We start from the raw sequence: 17,725 nt of genomic DNA on the forward strand, positions 1-17,725 counted from the left end.
CTACCTAGCCACGAATATAAACACAATTAGCCTTGGCATCGTAGAATAGGACATAGGATTTCGACCGTGTTGCAAAACTCTTCAACTGCACTCATGTAGTAGAAGGTGCTCAATGGGATGTATCTCGTTTGTCAGTGTTGGGGGCCGGATTACTCCCTCATCACTAAGTCTCTCGTCTTCATTCCCGTGATAGATATGCGAATTCGGGACGACTATGAGACAATCAATATATAATATAGGTAGTATACAAGTTTTATCATTGAAGTTCTCGAGTCGGTAGGTATATAATTAATCTCCTATGAAATTCGTTAAGCCTGCAGCGCCAACTCCTCTCTCGCCGCATGACTTCCACCTCGCCACGCCTTAGTATGATCCTTTCCATCAGCAACAGCCCTCTCGCCCCCGACAGGACCCCAACCACCGCCACCTGGCGTATTTATAATGATCCTATCCCCGGCCTTCATAGCTGCGGTATTCTTCGCGCCCATGTTGATCCAACGCTCCTCGTATTCGACGTCCTCGCCCTGCTCGTCCGCCGCATGCTGGCCTTGCGCCGCGAGGTCTTTCTCCGGGTTCGATTTGGCGACGCGTCGGACCCAGATGTTCAGGCCGCACTCGGCGTCCTCGCCACCCGCGAGACCGTACGGCCTGTACACGCGGCGCTCGCTGAGAATGGAGGCTTGCACGGGAATCCGGAACTCGATGTCGCGCACGACACCGTCGCCGCCGCGGTGCTGGCCTTTACCGCCCGAGCCCTTGCGGATCGAGAACTCGCGCAGGAGTACCGGGTACCGGCGCTCGAAGACCTCCGAGTCCGTGATGCGCGTATTGGTCATGTGCGTGTGCACGCCGCTCGTGCCTTCCCATGTAGGGCCGGCACCGGAGCCACCCGCGATAGTCTCGTAGTATCCGAAGCCCTTGACCTCTTTCTCGCCGGACAGGTTGCCACCAAAGCCGAACGTGAGGTTATTGCAGTCACCTTGGCTAGCCGCGCACGCTTCGAAGGCCTTGAAGATGACATCTGTGACGCGCTGGCTCGTCATCACGTTGCCGCCGACGACTGCGGCGCCAGTCGACGGAGAAAGCAGTGACTTGGGCGGGATCTTGACGTGGATCGGTTTAAGACAGCCCTGGTTTAGCGGGATGTCCTGAGATATCAGACACCGTAGGCAGTAGATGATAGCGCTGTACGTTATGGCCTCGGGCGCATTGACGTTTCCGTAGACCTGTGGCCCCGTGCCCTCGAAGTCGAAGATAGCCTCACCCTTTTCGGGGTCAATCGTCACACGGAGGCGGATTGGCGTGCCCTCGTCCATGTAATCCACTGACGACAGGTCCTTGCCTTCGAATTTCTTGTAAACGTCTTTCAGTAGTTTTCTCACGCATTGCTCAGCGTTGTCCTGGATTTTAACCATGTAAAACTGAACGGTTTCTTCTCCATATTCTTCTATGAGGTTCTCTATGAGCGAGATACCCTTCTGGTTCGCAGATACCTGTGCCCTGAGATCGTTGATGTTGTCTGCCAGACATCGGGTGCCGCTACACCCAGGATATTGCGCCGGCTCCTTGTATAACAACTCTGTTATTCTCTCTTCATTGAACTTACCCTCGCTCACAATCTTCTCACTCTTGATTGCAGCGCCTTCTTGGTACAATTCACGGGAATGAGGTGGCATACTACCAGCTGTGATACCGCCGATATCCGCGTGGTGTGCTCGCGAGGCAGCGTAGAACAAAATTTTCTCTCCCTTCGCATCAAAGGCAGGCATCAGGAGGGTAATGTCCGGCAAATGCGTCCCGCCATATGATGGATGGTTCGAGATTATCACATCTCCTTTCTTCAACTTTCCTTCCCAGATCTTTGCTTGTGTTCTAACACAAGTCGACATCGATCCGAGGTGGACAGGCAAATGCGGCGCATTCGCAACTAATCCTCCGGTGGCGTCAAATATGGCACATGAGAAATCAAGTCGCTCTTTCACGTTAGTGCTGACGCTTGTCTTTTGTAGAGCTCTACCCATCTGCTCGGCAATAGCCATGAAGCGGTGGCCGAAGATGCTGAGCATGATGGGGTCGACCTCTCGTTCGGTAGACCCCTTCTTTTCGGACCTAATCATACAAGTTTTAGCTTTGGTTAAATGTAATGATTTTGTGGGATACATACTCGTTTTTGCCGCTCTCATTTGTCAGGTCAATAATAACGTGTGTTTGTAGAATCAACGCTTTGGCATTAGGCGTGACGACGATAGTCTGCGTGCCATCTGCGAGGACAGCGGGACCAGTGATTTCGTCGCCGACGGCCAGGTCCTCTAACTTATAGAGAGGAGTCTCTCGGCGGCCCCCTTCGAAGTATACTTGTGACTTGCGATAAGCCTTCTCATCTCCCGCAGATTGACGCTTGACCTCCTTTAGTTGTTGGTCGACCGTCTTTTCCTGGTAGCGGAAGCTTTTGCCTATTCCTCGCACACGTACATCATCGACGATAATATCACGCTCGTCAAGAGTGAACCCAAATTCGTAACGATGGTGTTTCACGAATGCCTTGCCAAATGCCCAGGAATCGCCGTCGAATGATTCCTTAGCTTCTGCCTCACTAGGCTTGACGATCATAAGAGCAGATTCTGTTCCCCGGTATCGCATATTGAGATACTCTTCAAACACAATCTCGTCATCTTCGAACCCTTGATCACGGAGTGCCTGGCGTGACTTTTCTTTAAGCTTTTCCATTTTACCTTGCAGTTCATCGACGACATCGCCTTTGTCTTGCCAAACTTTGGATTCGGGCTCTTGTCTCTCATCTACAACGTCTGCTAGAGCCATACCATATGCTGATAACACGGATGAATATCTGTGTACCAAGATTTGTTTGATGCCCAAAGCATCAGCAATAGCAACAGCGTGCTGACCACCTGCTCCACCAAACGTCGCAAGGCGATGCTTTGAAGAGTCATGTCCCTTGGCTTCGGTAATAGATCTGATTGGTCTCGTCATGGCCTCGTTGGCAATGGTCAAAAAGCCGTAAGCCACCTCGTCTAGACTAAGATTTTTTCCTGTCTCCTGGTTGATCTGGTCAGCAAGTTCTTGGATAACATTCTTGCTAGCCTCGTAATCTAGACCCTCGTCCTCATTCTTGCCAAATATCTTAGGGAAAAATTCAGGCAGAAGACGGCCGAGGAATAAGTTGGCGTCTGTCACTGCGGCAGGTCCACCTTTTCGGTAGCAGGCTGGGCCAGGGTGAGCGCCGACAGATTCGGGGCCGACAACAAAGAGCCCGTTCTTGAAGAAGAGGCGGCTTCCGCCTCCAGCAGCAACGGTGTTTATGTCGAGTTGAGGGGATTGGATGGTTACGCCGGCTGTAGTCGTCTCGAACACGTGCTCGTATCGCCCTTCACCGTATCGAGAAACATCTGTACTGGTGCCGCCCATGTCGAATCCAATGACAGGAATCTTAGTCTCTTCGTCGTAGCTTGTGATAGCATACCCTACCACCCCACCAGCCGGACCCGATAGAATAGCTTTCAGACCGGTAAACTTTTCCACATCAACCAGTCCGCCATCGCTCTGCATGAACTCGCACCTAGCGCCCCTGTCGCCTTTCTCTGTCAAGACGCTCCGTGTGCCTAGCCCACCAACGAAGCCCTTTTGAAACCCAGAAATGTATTTCTTGATGGCTGGTGTGAGATAGGCATCAGCACACACGCTCGTCGCGCGTGAGACGAGTTTAATCATGGGCATCAGCTCGTGACTCAGTGAGACATGCTCGAAACCGATATCTTTCGCGATTCTCCCGATCATAGCTTCGTGGTCGGGGAAGGTGTAGCCGTGCATTAAGCACACGGCTATGCTCCGAATGCCTTTATCATATATGTTCTTCAGTTGGTCCTTGATCTTATCCTCTGGAGGCCTCTCAAGAACTCGGACGGCTTCGCCAGAAAGACCCATAACCAGCTCTGACTTGGCGGCTTCGGGAGAACCAGCTCTCACCTCAGCCTTAGTAACATTCCTTACCGGGTCTTCCGCATAGTCTTCAAGTGTCACTCTCTCGTCTATCTCGACAACTTCTTCATATAGGACGTCGGGTTTCTTGATAGCAAGATCAAAAATCTTCGGTCGGCTCTGGTTTCCGATAGTAAGACAATCACGGAATCCCTTGGTAACTACTAGCGCAATCTTCTCTCCTTTCCGTTCAAGCAGGGCGTTTGTCGCGACTGTGGTACCCATGCGTATGCTATCAATTTGTGAGGTATCTAAAGGCTCGCCCCGCGGAATCTCCCGGTTCTGGAAGTGGCTCATAATGCGTCGTATCCCTTCCAGCGGCGCATCGTCGTAATTTGCAGGGTCCTCTGATAACAATTTTATCACGACATCCTCGCCATTCAGCGTTCCAACACAGTCGGTAAAGGTGCCGCCACGATCTATCGCAATGCGAATACCGCGCTGTTGTTCCGTTGGGCTCATATTGACGGCTAGACTGAACGGTGTAAAGAAAAAGAGAGTAAAGATGAAGTGGTAGGCTGATGGTAAGGATGAGAAGGGGCTCAAGCAGGTAGTTAGCTTAGTGGGCTCTAGAGGCTGGACAAAAGCGCAGGAATTAAAGGTTTGAATTACTGAATACACGACAACTGAGCATGCAACCGCTGCCTCAGCTCTACTTATAGTTTCAACATTACGATCCAATCGTCCACGGCAAGAAATGATGGGTAGCGGAGCCGGGGCATATCGGAGCGCATGCCCGATTGTCGTTGTGAGCTTACCAATGCTGTCATGGGCACGCTCAAGGAACCCCGCCAATTTTCTAACTGCCCCGCAGTCCACAAGCGCGCCGCCAGGGTGATTAATTCCATTATGGGTTGGACCGACCAACACGCCGAGGATTTGCTTCTTTTCGGAGGCGGAAGTCCGTTGTGATATACTCTCTCAGTTTACGTAACCACGCAGCTTGCCTCGGGTCTGTTTACAATTAGCGACATTCACCATAGATAAGAACATACCTAGAGTAAATCCGAAACATCTATGAGGACTTTCTGCTGGGAGACGGATGCAGTTTTCAATGCCTCAGCTCTGAATCGTGGTCGAAATGGGTTTTTCATTAAGTTAATTGTATCTCTCGCATGCGGAATAAATGCGCGCGCATTTTTACTCTCGCCATTCTCCCATGTAATGTACATCAAAATCGTGACATCTTTTTCATAATACATAGCCTCGTTATCACCACGCCAGTTAATGTGTCACCACTCGTACAGCCTGTAGGATCAATCCAAAGAATAAGCCGCGAGCGACCTCTTCAATCTGCAGGCAATCAAAGACTCGCCCCAGAGCCTCATTCGTAGCTGACTGGCCCATAATGCCCATAAGCGCGGCGGGCACACTGCTTTGGATGAATAGCTTCCGGGCCTTTTCTCGAAGCTCCTCCTTTTCCGTGGCCGTGAGCTCGGCTGGCCATGCCTTGCGCTCCTCTTCTGTTGGCAACGAGTTCTCTCGCAGTTTGCGTATGTGCGTAGCAAGGCCATCATCGGACGTGTTGGCATCGAGCAGTGAACTTTGGATTAGTGATTGGATAGATACGAGGGACGGATTACCGGGCCGAAGTAAGAAAGATTTTGCCGCTGTGAGCAATGTCCTTCTAATATTCCATGCGGATGACAGGGTATAGAGCTCTGTTATGACAGCGAATAGAAGCTCAATTGCTACTCGTGTTTCCTGTTCGGATAGTGGCGGGAAATGCTTGACAGGTCGCCTCGCGGCACCATTGGTTTGCAAAGCCCTCATTGGCTGGTCTATTGACGTGCGGATTGGAGAGTTGAACGAGTTGCTCAACCGGGGATAGCTATCTAGACTAAGTCGCGTACTGGTTGGCGAGCCATAATCATCAGTGATCTCGTTGGGTGGAGGTGGCAGGTTTAGATTACTGAGGCTGGCTTCCGAAGGTGAACGGAACGGTGAGCGTGCTGCCGCTGCACTCGAAGCCCGGCTATGTACACGGCTGCTAGCCGCACTCACAGACGATTTTCGTTCCCACCTATCTGCTCTGGCCGGGTGCAGAGTACTGTCAAGGTCCAGATCTGCTTGGGAGCTACGACGTCCGTCCATTGGAGGAATTTTGCTAGGTTGCACTGAGACTATAGAGGATCTCTGGCTATCAAGGCTATCCCTGGAAATCTTCGATCCATTGATCGGACTGGTGTCCGCCCTTGGGAGAACGGGCAAAGACACGGGCCGCGTACTGCTCGGGCTGCGCGAACCACTCCCCTGAGCAGTTTCGATCTGCTGCAAAGAGGCATTGGTAGACCTCTTTGGGCCCAGTCCGATATTGCCGAAAACTCCGGTCACGCCACCCATTACCACTTTACCACTGTCAAGAGCTCCCTTGGGAGCGTTTTGGATGACATCCAGCATTCCTTTGCCCATAGACTCGAAGGAGAACCCACGATTGATGCCCATTTTAGCATCTTGCCCCTTGTCCAGGAAGCGTTTCATAGCTTCCGACTCGGCCAAAGCCTTTTCGCTACACGCATTTCGCATGTACCTTTCTAATTCACCTCGCAGTGATGACCGAGTGTGTAATTTCCAGCTTGGAAATTGCGAATGTGCTTCTAGGAATGCCGTTGCGCCTGAAACGTTTGCTATCCGTCTTAAACTTTCATGGAGGCCTTCGAATTGCATGTAGGTTTTCATGATCATCCACCCGGAGTGGTGTGAAGAGGATGGTTCGATTTGCAGGAGATATTCCCAGGACGGCTTGTTTCGTAAGCGGCCACTATCTGCGGCTGTGTCATCGTGTATAGTAATAGAAGCATTATGTATCGTCAGAGGGGGTGGCCCAGTAGACTTGCTATCTTCGCCATCTTCCTCATGAGGCGGTGGCACTAATTGATCAAAATTTGTGAACGTCTGAGCCGGAGCAAGTTCCTGAACATTAATCGGCGGGGCGGGTTGATTGGAAGAGTCTGCGGGCAGCTTGGTAGATATTGCAGTATTAGACGTGTGTTCAGCATCCGTATTGTCCATTTGCAACGAATCAGGTGTCGATTCCGAGCCATTCTTAGATGAAATCGAGTTCATCATCCTGCCACCTTCCAAATCCATACGGGAGTCTCTCTTACCATTTCTCTCGATGTTGTTTTGGCTGTTGGACGCTTCGCTTGTGGTCACTTGTAGCGCAGGTTTCGTACGATCAGCTTCCTCAATCATTTCATTGAGTCTTTTCATCTCTTCCGTAGCCTTTTCCATCTCCTCATCAGCCTTTGATAGTTTCTTTTTATGGACCATATCTTTTCGGCGTTGTCTGTCCAGCTCATATGAATTTCGGTTACCTCTTGATAGACCGATATTTCCCACATTCCCGTCCACGTCGCCGAATGCTTTCTGATCCTGTATAGCCTCGTCAATCGCCTGAGAAAGATCGGTTTCTCCTGATTCTAGAAGATAGACTATCCAACCATTAATCCAGTCCGCTTTTGAACAAGTCTGCAAAGTGCCTTCGAGAATGATGGTCGAGAGGATCTCTCTTAAGAAAGCTCTAGCAGGGTCGCAATCGTACGTTGATTTTTCTAAGAAGCCAAGCAGGTCCTCCGCAACCATTTTGAATTTGGCCGCCTGTTGTCGCTGGTTCAAAAGATTTGACAGAGGCGCTTCAGTATGCGTGGCCAAGTAATTGTAGATTGCGTCGGCGGCCGTCATATTCGTGTCAGCCGGGAGTTCAGTATATGCAGCTGCCATTTCAGAGAAAAACACAATGACGATGGAACAGGAATGGGTGACAAAGTCAACAAACGCATCGGCAGGCCTTTTGCGTCTCAACCTATTGGAAAAACTGAGGATAAATTGCGTGAAGGTCCTGCGACAAGCTAGAGGGAACGACTTGTCTGAAGGCACGATTGGGCCATACCACCAATCAACGTAGTCCCGAATAACCGCATCGACCAGCTCATGTAAGGCGATCCTTGTTTCGGGTTGAAAATCGTCAAAGCTTTGTAGAGCCGCCGATAAATCTTTCTCCTCGTCGTATTGTAGTTTTGCCCCTACGTCACCGTACGTATTATCAAGCAGCCGGTCTAGAAAAGCATGTCTCTTTTCCCCTCGAACAGCACGCGCAACTTCGGGATGTTGCGACTCCCATATGACAAAGGAAGTTACACCGGCAAAGGCGCCGATCAGCAGCAGTCCTATCCGGCCGAGGATGAAGTATGTGATGGCAGCGAGGGCCACAGCAATAGCGCCGAGCGTAGCCGGCGTCGCCGTCGAGAGAAATTGAAATGTTCTTGTAACTATATCATCTTCGCCGGTAGAAGACTGGATCTTGCCCTTCGTTTCATCTTTCGTCAAGGAAGGCAGCCCTGTAGACAGCTCAGGGGGCGCGTGATCGGAAGTCGAGGTTGGAGGAGTCGCATCCGTGGGGGATTGATTCTGGGACCCGGCGGGCGAACCACCAGAGGGTGAGCGCCCGACGTCAGTCATTTGGCTTTGGAAATCGATGGGTTTGAGATTGTGCGTTTAAAGACAGCGTAGATAGATATCAAGGTCGTGGCATGTCAAGGACTATGGCTGGGCGAGAGATACACATTAAAACCGAAGAAAGATAGTATCAAGTTTCACGCGAATGACTATGACATTTACACGAGAAAGATAAGCTTAAGATGGAATTGAGGATTCACGCAGGTTTCGTAGCCCGCAGACCATATGTGAACGAGTGTAAGAAGTCAGAAACAGAAAGAAACGGAAAAGAAATTGAAACAATAGCGTGTCTGTTACTTGCAGGATCGATGAAGCCGAAAGAATCTAGGACGGCTACGATGTACCTCTCAACTAGTACACACGAAACATGCTACCTATGGTAGGTATACCGTACAATTATAGCAGACATGGCATTCTTACCTACCTAGGTGGATTCTTAGGTAATGTCCCCCTTAATAGACACTCTAACCAAATCGGTAAGTAATTAATGATACAGGAGGAGCTTGCCCCTCTGCCCCCGGAACGCAGTATAGTACTGTAAGGATCTCGACTGCTGGGGCTGCCGGGTCTGTGCCGGTCTTGGCACTTGGCTCGCGTGTTGAGGTACCGGTAGCAGCCATAGGACATATGTACGGCGTACTGAGTACTTGTCCATACAGCTGGATAACAAGAGTAAAGAAGTGTTTTCTACTTACACTGCGCGCCTACCCCCAATCTGGTACCAAGTAAGTCTAGGTACATCGTATGGTAGGTACATTTAGGTGGTTAGAAGGTGCGATGCGACAGAAGACGCTAATCTAAGATGTAACTGCCTCTGGGCATCAATCCAAAGTCGCGTCCTCACGTTCTTCTCCAGGAATTTGGCATCAAAGATCACCTCCAACGCGTCAACTCTATACTATTCCTCAGGACGAGTAACAAATCCATATCTCCTCTTCTTGAAGTCGACTCAAGCTCTTTTCCGGCTACACCTGCGTTGGATTTCTCGTACGAGCCCGTCCCGATAGCCAGCTCGCCTACGTCACGCCAGAATGGGTAGAGTTTCCAAAAAGCGTCATGCCGACGTGTCCAGCGACGAGGAAGTCGCTCAGCCGAGCAAGAAGACCAAAACCAAGACAGCCGCCGAGCCGGGAAAAGACGATGAGGGCAACTCATTCTGGCCTGTACGAGTCTCCTGTCGCCTCCATACTATTCAGTTAGCCCTTTTCAGGTACATCTCGTTGCTGACCCACCATAGCTCAGCGCTACTCGAAGAGTCGTTATCCAAAACTTCAAGGGCAAAAACTACGTCAACTTCCGAGAATACTACTCTGATGCTGGCGGAGAGCTCAAGCCAACAAAGAAGGTTAGTATCATCCATGATGACAACTTCCGACCATATGACGCGCTGAAGGCTGGCGCGCATGCTGCCCTCCTCCCGATGAAGTGAGTGACAGAATTTATGTCGACGTCAAAGCTAATCGTTACTGACCTTGCAGGGCATTATGCTAACTCTTGAGCAATACAACGATCTCCTCACGGCAATCCCAGCCCTCAATGCAGAGCTTCAATCAAAGGGACATGATGTGCCCGATATCTTCGCGACGTCCTCCAATAAATCAGCCCCCAAGCCTGCCACCAAATCCCCACCCAAGGATCAAACCCGCAAGAAAAAGAAGATGAACATCGAGGCAACCAGCGACGAGGAAGAACCCGAGTCAGACTAGGTATTCAGACCGCAGATGTAGTGATTACCCATCCGGCAGAATTTAACCGTCTTAGAGACGCTACATGCCCATTGTGGTACACTTCATGAGGTGAATGTACGATAAACATTTGTTAATTGGGGCGTTGCTGGTTGGCTTGAATTTTTCATTGCAAGCCTGGTCCCAGTTACGGAAGCTACAACGACCGCGAAGAAGGACGCGTGCAAGCTGTAACATTACATAGAGTTTGCTGGCCTGGGCTATCGTTTATGGTTCTTATCACGAATTATGTCAACAATAATGATCTCAATTGATACCCATCACTTTAAGTGCTAATATCCACGAATGTCTTTCCTTGGGAAATGACAATTTAGTTGCGATGCCAGATAGAATTTCGCCTACATGTCTAGCAACTCGATATTTGAATATGGAAAGCATACAGTCAGGCAAGTTATGACAATGCAAGCTAACTGCTCGTTGGGGTACCAATGATGAGTATATATCAACATAAAATGGTACTCATGCCTTATCACTCAGGATCAATCGACTCAGTTTTATATAAAATAAGTTGGAAGTTTCGTTACCATATTCAGGATTCTAGACACATTGATATATCAAGAAAACATCGGACTTGGTTCACAGATCCTTCGCTCTCCCATCGTCGGTCGTCGTCAAACTGGGGTAACTTATTCTATAGCAGAGTGCTTCTCTTCTCTGCTCATCAGTAAGTTTCCATTGTATCGTCGCATTCGCTATTGCTTTTGCTGCCCTCTCTGCCGCCTCCCTGGCTCTGACGGCGTAGCTCTTCATATCTTCCCAGGCGTCCGTATCTGGCGAGCTGACGTTCTGCAACACCTTAGCGCTCTGCACCATGCGGTCGGCTGCCTCCTTAGCCTGGAAGATCTTGTTTCTTAAATCGCCGTCATCCTTCTCATTAGTTTCGCCGCTTCCCTCGATTATGGGGTCAATGTTAGCAGGATAGAGTGCCTGCGCTAGGACCCCGGCAATGCCAGCCAGCTGCCCTGTGGCCGATCGGATCGCCTTTTGGACATCTTTCTCGGAGCCGCTTGTCCCCTTCGCCGCTGGCTGAGAGGAGTCGTCGTCGTCCTTGTTGTCCTCTATCAAGATCTGCGCAACTCCAGCTACAACTTTCGCCAGAGTTCCCGTCAAGATCTCAATGGGAACCCGTCCAAACGCCCCTTTGACATTATCCACGACCGACCAGACTTTTCTCAGCACATCTTCATTGCCCGTATTCTGCAAATCGGCCACTTCTGCCACTTTGGTCACCGTTCGGGCAGCGAATTCCAGCTCGCTCTCGGCTTCTGTGGTGTTCGCCGCGGCCGTCCGCAGACCCGCTTGAGCCGTAGCCGCAGTAGCATCAGCGACGCGGTAGAGCTGGTCTGTACATACCTCCCATTGCACCATTTCCTTCCGGACCTGGGAATCTGGGCTGTCTCCCTTGTCGAACCTCGCTAGTACATCGCTCCAGTACATGACGTCCTTGTCCCAGCCCCCTTTTCGTCCTTCGTTACTGGCGTGCCACATGTCTACCTGGCTTTTCCATTCCTCCCATAGCCTTTTCTCGTTCTCGTCGGACTCCTCTTGGGGAAGATACTCGGCTAGTTGCCATCGCTCATGTCCTAGCAAGCCGAGCCTCTCCGACAATCGTTCGAGGGCACCTTCTTTCGATCTATACCTGAGTTCTTTGACTAGCTCTTTCACCGTGAAGTGGATTTTGAGACTGCACTCGACGTGATCATCTCCCTGTGGGCTATCCCAAAATGTTGTTTCAGCCGTGGTATTGTTGACATCGATGATTGTGCGTGGGTCTATCGAGACTTCTTGGTCGCTTGGAGAAGCCTTGAAATCTGCGGCGATGATTGCCGAGAACCCGGTCTCAGCGCTTCCCGTACCATTTACGTGGATAACTGTTCTAACGTTGGCTGTGGCATGTTGCGTGTCTTTCAACTTGCTACCCCTGCGCGCCCTTGTTAAACTATCTTTAATTGTGTCAGTGACATCCTCGCTGACCCCCCTAATTGCATCGTCAATGGTGCCGTTGTCGTAGGTAGCTCGATATATCTTGGCAGACGGCTGCTTTTGCGTGTGTTCGGGCCGTTCCTTTTGGTCTTTCTCCTTATGTTGTCCCCGCGTCGTATTCTTTTCTCGCCGCCCGAATGTCTTTCGAAAGTGCCTCCTACGAGACCCGCTAGACCATCCAAGTGTGAGAAGATGTGGCAACAACCAAACCCCTTGGAGACTTTCATTGATGTCACCTACTCTAGTTTAGCCCAGATAATTTATGCTGAGACGCCGTTGCCAACGCGACATACCTTTAGACCATAGCAAGTTCATAGCTTCTGTCTCGTGATCCTTTCTTCCATACCACCACTTCGCGTTAGGCCGTGGTGGTTGGACCATCTGAAGGAGAGCTGTCCTATCAAACGAGACCTGGCAAGCTCCTTGCACCTTCGCCGCCATCCATAACAGAGATACAGTAGAGAGCCCAGCATCCAGATTACCACCCCCAATGTCCCCATGACATCCGCAGAACGCGCACTGCGCGACACTAGTCCCACGGTGAGCCTTGCTGTATAGCATCGGCATGAAGCTACCCCTCCTTTCATTGAGAGCTATCGCTAGAAACGCATTCTGGACATTCTCCGGTACCGTCCCTTTCATGAAGGAAAACTTGTTCCTCCAGCCCACGTGACCGATGGCGCTGACGGTGTCCCATTCAGCCAGCACCGTGATCTTTACCGGCAGAGAAAACTCCTGACTCATCTTTCGGATCTCCAACTTCATCCTTTTTCTATCTTCTTCTTCTTTGGCATCCATCCATCTCTGGAACAAGACAGATAGGAAAGGCAGCGACTTGCGCTGAAGCAGACCCACCTGGCTGATGAAATCAGCAAGACAGCGGACGGTAAAAGCCCCTCGTGAAAAGCCGATGAGGATGATCTCGTCGTTTCGGGCGCTGAAGTTGTAGTTGTTGCAAAGGAAACAGTAGGCGTTAAGGATGTCCTCTTCCAGCCCTATGGAGTAGTCAAGAAGTCATTAGCATCAAGCTCGTGATAGTGTAGAGGACATGGAAATGTAATGTGACTTCGTAATAACCTGCTCCTGTAATGCCGGAGTAGATACTGTCCACTCTTGTCTTCAGAACCGGTTCGGAGCCTATTCCGGCTGAATAGTATATCACCTGAGTAACGGGGCTTAATGGATGCTCTTGATTGAGGCCAAATCGATCGATCGCGCGCGCGAATCTCGCTACGTTCGTCAGCGGTGCGGTGGTACCCGAAGCATTCACCCAGGTGCCGTCGCAGCAAACGAAGAGGCGCCTCTTGCCTACTTCTTCATTGATCGCCCTAAACAGTTTTGAAGTCTTTTCAGACTCGTTTTCCGTGCCCTTCACTCTATCACCCATATCAACTACCTTGTCAACAAGATCATTGCTGTGATTAAGAATACTAGAAAGCGCATATCCCTGGCTGGTAGTGAGGTGCTGCTCGCGTAAATGGGAGTGAGGATCCATGATTTTTGTGCTACACAACTATGGCAAGCTGATTCTTATATGTATTTATAGTAAATGTAGGGGAGTGATGTTTTTGCGTCTTTCTTGATACAAGGAAACTCAAGTACTTGAGGGCAATTAGGGCAATAAGTAACCGGTCGCGAATATTTATACCTTGTCAAACATCATGATTTTTCTTTCGACGACTATATAGGGAATATCAGGAACCTGCTTAGGTGAGATAATCCTGGAAAATGTTCTTTCATAGTCCGCGGCAAACAAGAAATCAGAGGATTAGTGAATTTCTCAGGGCCGAACCTTTTACGTGTCCATCTGCTTGCTGCCTGACCCAAATTCGTGAACTCAGTGTATTGCCATGCTATCCAATGAAATGCGGTGTAATCTCCCTTGCAGTGGGATCAATGAGGTACAGGGTGGTTGCTCCGCATATACCGATGTTAAGGGGAGATGTGCTGGTCGAATAGATTACCAGAATAATCTATATAGAACGGATCAGCTACGGAAAACGCAATGTGTTGTTAATGCAGAGGATAGCTGTGTGGTGTTGTTCCCAGTGTTCCAGTTCGAGACTTGCGTACGACTTTGTTCAATGGAGGTCTGTAACTAGTCTCTAAGTAGCCACAATTCGTCCATGACAATCGCATACGCAGATAGTCAATGTCAATCTACGAAAGTGGCCCGATCTGTTATTGTATTCACATATGTTAATATGGCCTGAAATGTTGCTATACCTCAAACTTCCAACCCAGAGAACTATGTGTGATTAAATTTTAACGCTCATTATTCAAGTCAGAGCAAACCAAGCATGTAGGTGAGCTTGCAAAGATATTTACATAAGGTTTGCGTCTTGCTTTATATATTATAACAGGTAAAGCTGCATAATGCAGTCAATCAACATCCTATATAAGAGCCCAATCGTATAAGCTCCAGTCTCAATAATATGAACATCTAGAGGTGAAGTTATGAACCACACTGAGCACCACATAGAGTACATAGAACTGGACGCCTACGCCACATTGTATGGCAACGCTGGAGGAGGCTCCGACTCTGCTCCGGAAGTCTGCTTTGGTGTTGAGGCAGGAGAGCTAGCCTCTTCTCAGCTGTCAATGCCCCATAAGTCTTTTCTCGGCTTGTGAGAAGCACCATTATCCGAAATCATGCTGACAACAGATATGCGAAGAACTCTGTTCTTCGTGTCTCTAAGCTAGAATTGGCCGCTAGCAAATGCGAATTACCCCTTTATTCCATACACTTGTCTCCCTTTGACGAACCTATTCAACACGACTTGTGAAGCGTGCTAAAACTCAACTCGTTGACGTCAAAAAGCTGATAACAAGTTGACAAAGAATTGCTAAGATTGACTAGTACCTATAGACCGTTAGCATTAATTAGAGTCAATCATTATTATATCTTGACGCGGCGTTTCTATGCGACAAGGGATCTTGCAGAGGACTTGGAACTCGGTCATATTCCATCTAATAATTTACTAGGGGTTTGTAGGGCTTTGGTTTCTCTGTTTCTCCAAAATGGGAGATAACCGGGCTATTTATGCACTCTGGGCTACATACAATCTAATATTTCCTTCTATCTATTAGGCCTCCTTACCTAACCGTTGGTTTCAACTGCATATGACAACCTGACCTTGTGGCTCCGTATATTAAATCGGTTATAGCTTCACTGCTGCCAAGAGTGTGGTTGTTTCCTAGTGGCCCCAGCGCTAGTGAACTAAGAAGCTGATTACAGAGGTAAGGGTAGTGCGGCTGACTTTCCCAAGCTATCACAGTACCTAAAAATCCGGGGTTATTCATTACAGTATCTTGTGCTCGAGCCTGTCAAGCTCTCTTTTACATACTTACAAAATTATATTTAGATGCCTATGAATATGAAGCCATTACCTCAGCCTGCCGGGATCGGCCCCCTGAAGTATATTGCGCCACCTGGTCAGGCCGTCAGCTCGCAAATGCCCCACAGGATCCTACTAGTAGGCAGTTTCAGGGGCTAATCGTGAAGCCAGGTCAAAGTGACCCGCTTTGAACTTCGTAGTTGTTACGCTTTGTGATAGGCATCTATTTCCTCGACATGTCCCAAATTGTGCATTCCCGCAGTTCGGGAGATCTCGAATGTTTTCAGTTGTTCATACTAAACTGATTCGTGATGCCGCGCAAAGGGTTTGAAAGGGTGCGCACCGGTTGCATTACATGCAAGTCAGTTGATTCAGTTGTCTTGTCTGGCCTCGACTAAACACTGACATCAAGAACTAGGGCGCGAAAAGTGAAATGTGATGAGGGTCGGCCCCAGTGTCTGCGATGCAAGACTAGTGGTCGCATATGCGAAGGCTTCCGAGCCCCTCCACTTGGGTCGTTATCCTGGAGCAGTTTGCTGCAAGTTCGGCCCTCAACTATTCCAGTCTCAGAGTCTAGCAGTACCGAGTTGCGTTCTTTGGATTTCTTTCGCTGTATAATAGCGCCAGCCTTGACGAGCCCGTTAGGGAACTCCTTCTGGACAAACCCTGTTTGTCAGCTGGCCATTCAGGAACCTGCTGCTAGATTTGCGGTACTCGCTGTCAGCTTGCTGTACGAGCGATTTGACCCTTCTGCAGATGACTCTTCTACTCTAGTCGAGAATGTCCTCGCTTTACGCTACTACAACAAGGCTATCAGAGAGGTGGCTACCTCCAAGCGGCTCGACGCAGACACGACACTGTTGATATCTATTTTGTTCATCTGCATCGAGTTCCTTCGTGGTAACACCTCATTAGCTATCGAACACTGCCGCCAGTTAGTATATTTTTGTATCCCAACACTTGTCTTATTTGTCGTTAACCCATTGCGCCGCATTTTTGGCCCCAAAATTTCCTCTTAGCTTGCCATAACCTAGACATCTAAGAATTGCGCTTACTATGACCGGAGCTAATGCTGGGACATTGCAGTGGTCTACTCATTTTAAGGTCAATGGACCACCCTTCGCCTGATATTTCGGGTATCATGAATCATCTTCGGATCTTTCCGTTCTTTTTTGGAGCCACGATAGCAGACTTCCCTCTCCTTCAATACTTAGAATACCCTCAAAATCGCATCCATAACCTCTCCGAGGCACTGGGGACACTGGACTGTCTCATGTCAAAATGTGTCTCAATACTTCGAGCTTTTGACCCGTTCCGAATAGGTGCAGTCGGCATGGCGGAATTACCAAGTTCCTTATTTTTGATGCAACAAGAACTAGGTCAAGAGCTGGACGTATGGCATGCAATATTCTCAAAAATGGCTGACGACCTTGAACAAAATGACGAAAATCAAACACATATACGTCTTCTAAGGGCGCGATGGCATGTCTGTAAGGTTTGGTTGCAAATTTCATCACATCGAGATGAAATGTTTTCCGATACATTTAGAGCTCAGTTCGAGCGCATAGTCGAGCTTGCACGAGCAGAGGCCTCTCGTACTAGGCTTTCTGGTACCGAAAGATCTGGTTTCTTCAAGTTCGAGATGGGTCTGGCGCCTTTGTTGTATTTCGTTGTTATCAAATGTCGATTTTTAGAACTTCGATTAGAGGCATGGTCCTTACTCAGAATTGTCGGTCACGCAAAAGAGTCATTGTGGGATACCAAGCTGCTTCAAGCCTCAGGCAAACGTGTTATAGAGCGAGAGCATCGAATTGAGTTACCTCAATGGCCACCCAAATGCTGGTGGGAAAGCGCGTCTTTAGAATATACACTACCGAGCGACTCACAGAGGATTAGAGATTCTTATATAGAAGATGAGACGGAAACACTCGTGGGATATGATGGGTCAAGGATGATGCGGAGGAAGATATTCTTCTTCGTGCCCCTGGGTGCTCAGAAAGAACTTCAAAAGGTTCAGGACTGGATATATTTATAATAGAAAGTCGAGACGGTGTTCAAGGCAACCATATCAAGACATTATTTGCCGAAAAGGCGTGAGTTATACCTTCTGGGTCCATGTAACACACCTCGAAATTTGGATGCTAATTATACACAATACGCGACAATCCATGCGCACTGTTCCTTCAAGATAGCCATTGAAATTGC

General features: G+C 49.1%; 5 protein-coding genes across 5 annotated transcripts; 2 read left to right on the plus strand and 3 right to left on the minus strand.

Moving 5' to 3' along the window:
* Nucleotides 1–308: 308 nt before the first annotated feature.
* Nucleotides 309–4,458, minus strand: F5B22DRAFT_649041 (hydantoinase B/oxoprolinase; the record flags this gene model as incomplete). Its single annotated transcript, XM_047979113.1, has 2 exons — nt 309–2,109; nt 2,165–4,458. The coding sequence occupies 2 exons, from the start codon at nt 4,456–4,458 to the stop codon at nt 309–311; spliced, it is 4,095 nt and encodes a 1,364-aa protein (XP_047828380.1).
* Nucleotides 4,459–5,207: 749 nt separating this feature from the next.
* F5B22DRAFT_328434 (PXA domain-containing protein) lies at nt 5,208–8,947 on the minus strand. The gene has a single exon (XM_047970783.1). It carries the CDS (start codon nt 8,455–8,457, stop codon nt 5,221–5,223), a length of 3,237 nt encoding a protein of 1,078 aa, XP_047828381.1. The 5' UTR covers nt 8,458–8,947; the 3' UTR covers nt 5,208–5,220.
* Nucleotides 8,948–9,350: 403 nt separating this feature from the next.
* F5B22DRAFT_328461 (transcriptional Coactivator p15-domain-containing protein) lies at nt 9,351–10,493 on the plus strand. The gene is made up of 3 exons (XM_047970784.1): nt 9,351–9,617; nt 9,692–9,799; nt 9,933–10,493. Exons 1-3 carry the CDS (start codon nt 9,486–9,488, stop codon nt 10,158–10,160), a joined length of 468 nt encoding a protein of 155 aa, XP_047828382.1. The 5' UTR covers nt 9,351–9,485; the 3' UTR covers nt 10,161–10,493.
* A 1,826-nt stretch (nt 10,494–12,319) lies between these two features.
* F5B22DRAFT_328563 (uncharacterized protein) lies at nt 12,320–13,769 on the minus strand. Its single transcript, XM_047970785.1, has 2 exons — nt 13,260–13,769; nt 12,320–13,177 (listed from the first exon to the last, which is right to left on the minus strand). Exons 1-2 carry the CDS (start codon nt 13,675–13,677, stop codon nt 12,429–12,431), a joined length of 1,167 nt encoding a protein of 388 aa, XP_047828383.1. The 5' UTR covers nt 13,678–13,769; the 3' UTR covers nt 12,320–12,428.
* A 1,662-nt stretch (nt 13,770–15,431) lies between these two features.
* F5B22DRAFT_328602 (uncharacterized protein) lies at nt 15,432–17,697 on the plus strand. The gene is made up of 3 exons (XM_047970786.1): nt 15,432–15,881; nt 15,939–16,454; nt 16,607–17,697. The coding sequence occupies exons 1-3, from the start codon at nt 15,832–15,834 to the stop codon at nt 17,553–17,555; spliced, it is 1,515 nt and encodes a 504-aa protein (XP_047828384.1). The 5' UTR covers nt 15,432–15,831; the 3' UTR covers nt 17,556–17,697.
* Nucleotides 17,698–17,725: the final 28 nt, after the last annotated feature.

The sequence above is a fragment of the Xylaria bambusicola genome (genome assembly GCF_022495145.1).
Source record: "Xylaria bambusicola strain CBS 139988 unplaced genomic scaffold F5B22scaffold_39, whole genome shotgun sequence".
Lineage (NCBI taxonomy): Eukaryota > Fungi > Ascomycota > Sordariomycetes > Xylariales > Xylariaceae > Xylaria > Xylaria bambusicola.

Excerpts from the sequence above, each read along its gene's own strand:
- F5B22DRAFT_328602 (XM_047970786.1), top strand. The coding sequence starts at position 15,832 with ATGCCGCGCAAAGGGTTTGAAAGGGTGCGCACCGGTTGCATTACATGC. Across the intron at positions 15,882-15,938 it reads ACCGGTTGCATTACATGCAA|GGCGCGAAAAGTGAAATGTG; the intron begins GTCAGTTGATTC and ends ATCAAGAACTAG. Across the intron at positions 16,455-16,606 it reads GCTATCGAACACTGCCGCCA|TGGTCTACTCATTTTAAGGT; the intron begins GTTAGTATATTT and ends GGGACATTGCAG.
- F5B22DRAFT_328434 (XM_047970783.1), bottom strand. The coding sequence starts at position 8,457 with ATGACTGACGTCGGGCGCTCACCCTCTGGTGGTTCGCCCGCCGGGTCC.
- F5B22DRAFT_328563 (XM_047970785.1), bottom strand. The coding sequence starts at position 13,677 with ATGGATCCTCACTCCCATTTACGCGAGCAGCACCTCACTACCAGCCAG. Across the intron at positions 13,178-13,259 it reads CTCCGGCATTACAGGAGCAG|GGCTGGAAGAGGACATCCTT; the intron begins GTTATTACGAAG and ends ACTACTCCATAG.
- F5B22DRAFT_328461 (XM_047970784.1), top strand. The coding sequence starts at position 9,486 with ATGGGTAGAGTTTCCAAAAAGCGTCATGCCGACGTGTCCAGCGACGAG. Across the intron at positions 9,618-9,691 it reads AGGGCAACTCATTCTGGCCT|CTCAGCGCTACTCGAAGAGT; the intron begins GTACGAGTCTCC and ends GACCCACCATAG. Across the intron at positions 9,800-9,932 it reads AGCTCAAGCCAACAAAGAAG|GGCATTATGCTAACTCTTGA; the intron begins GTTAGTATCATC and ends CTGACCTTGCAG.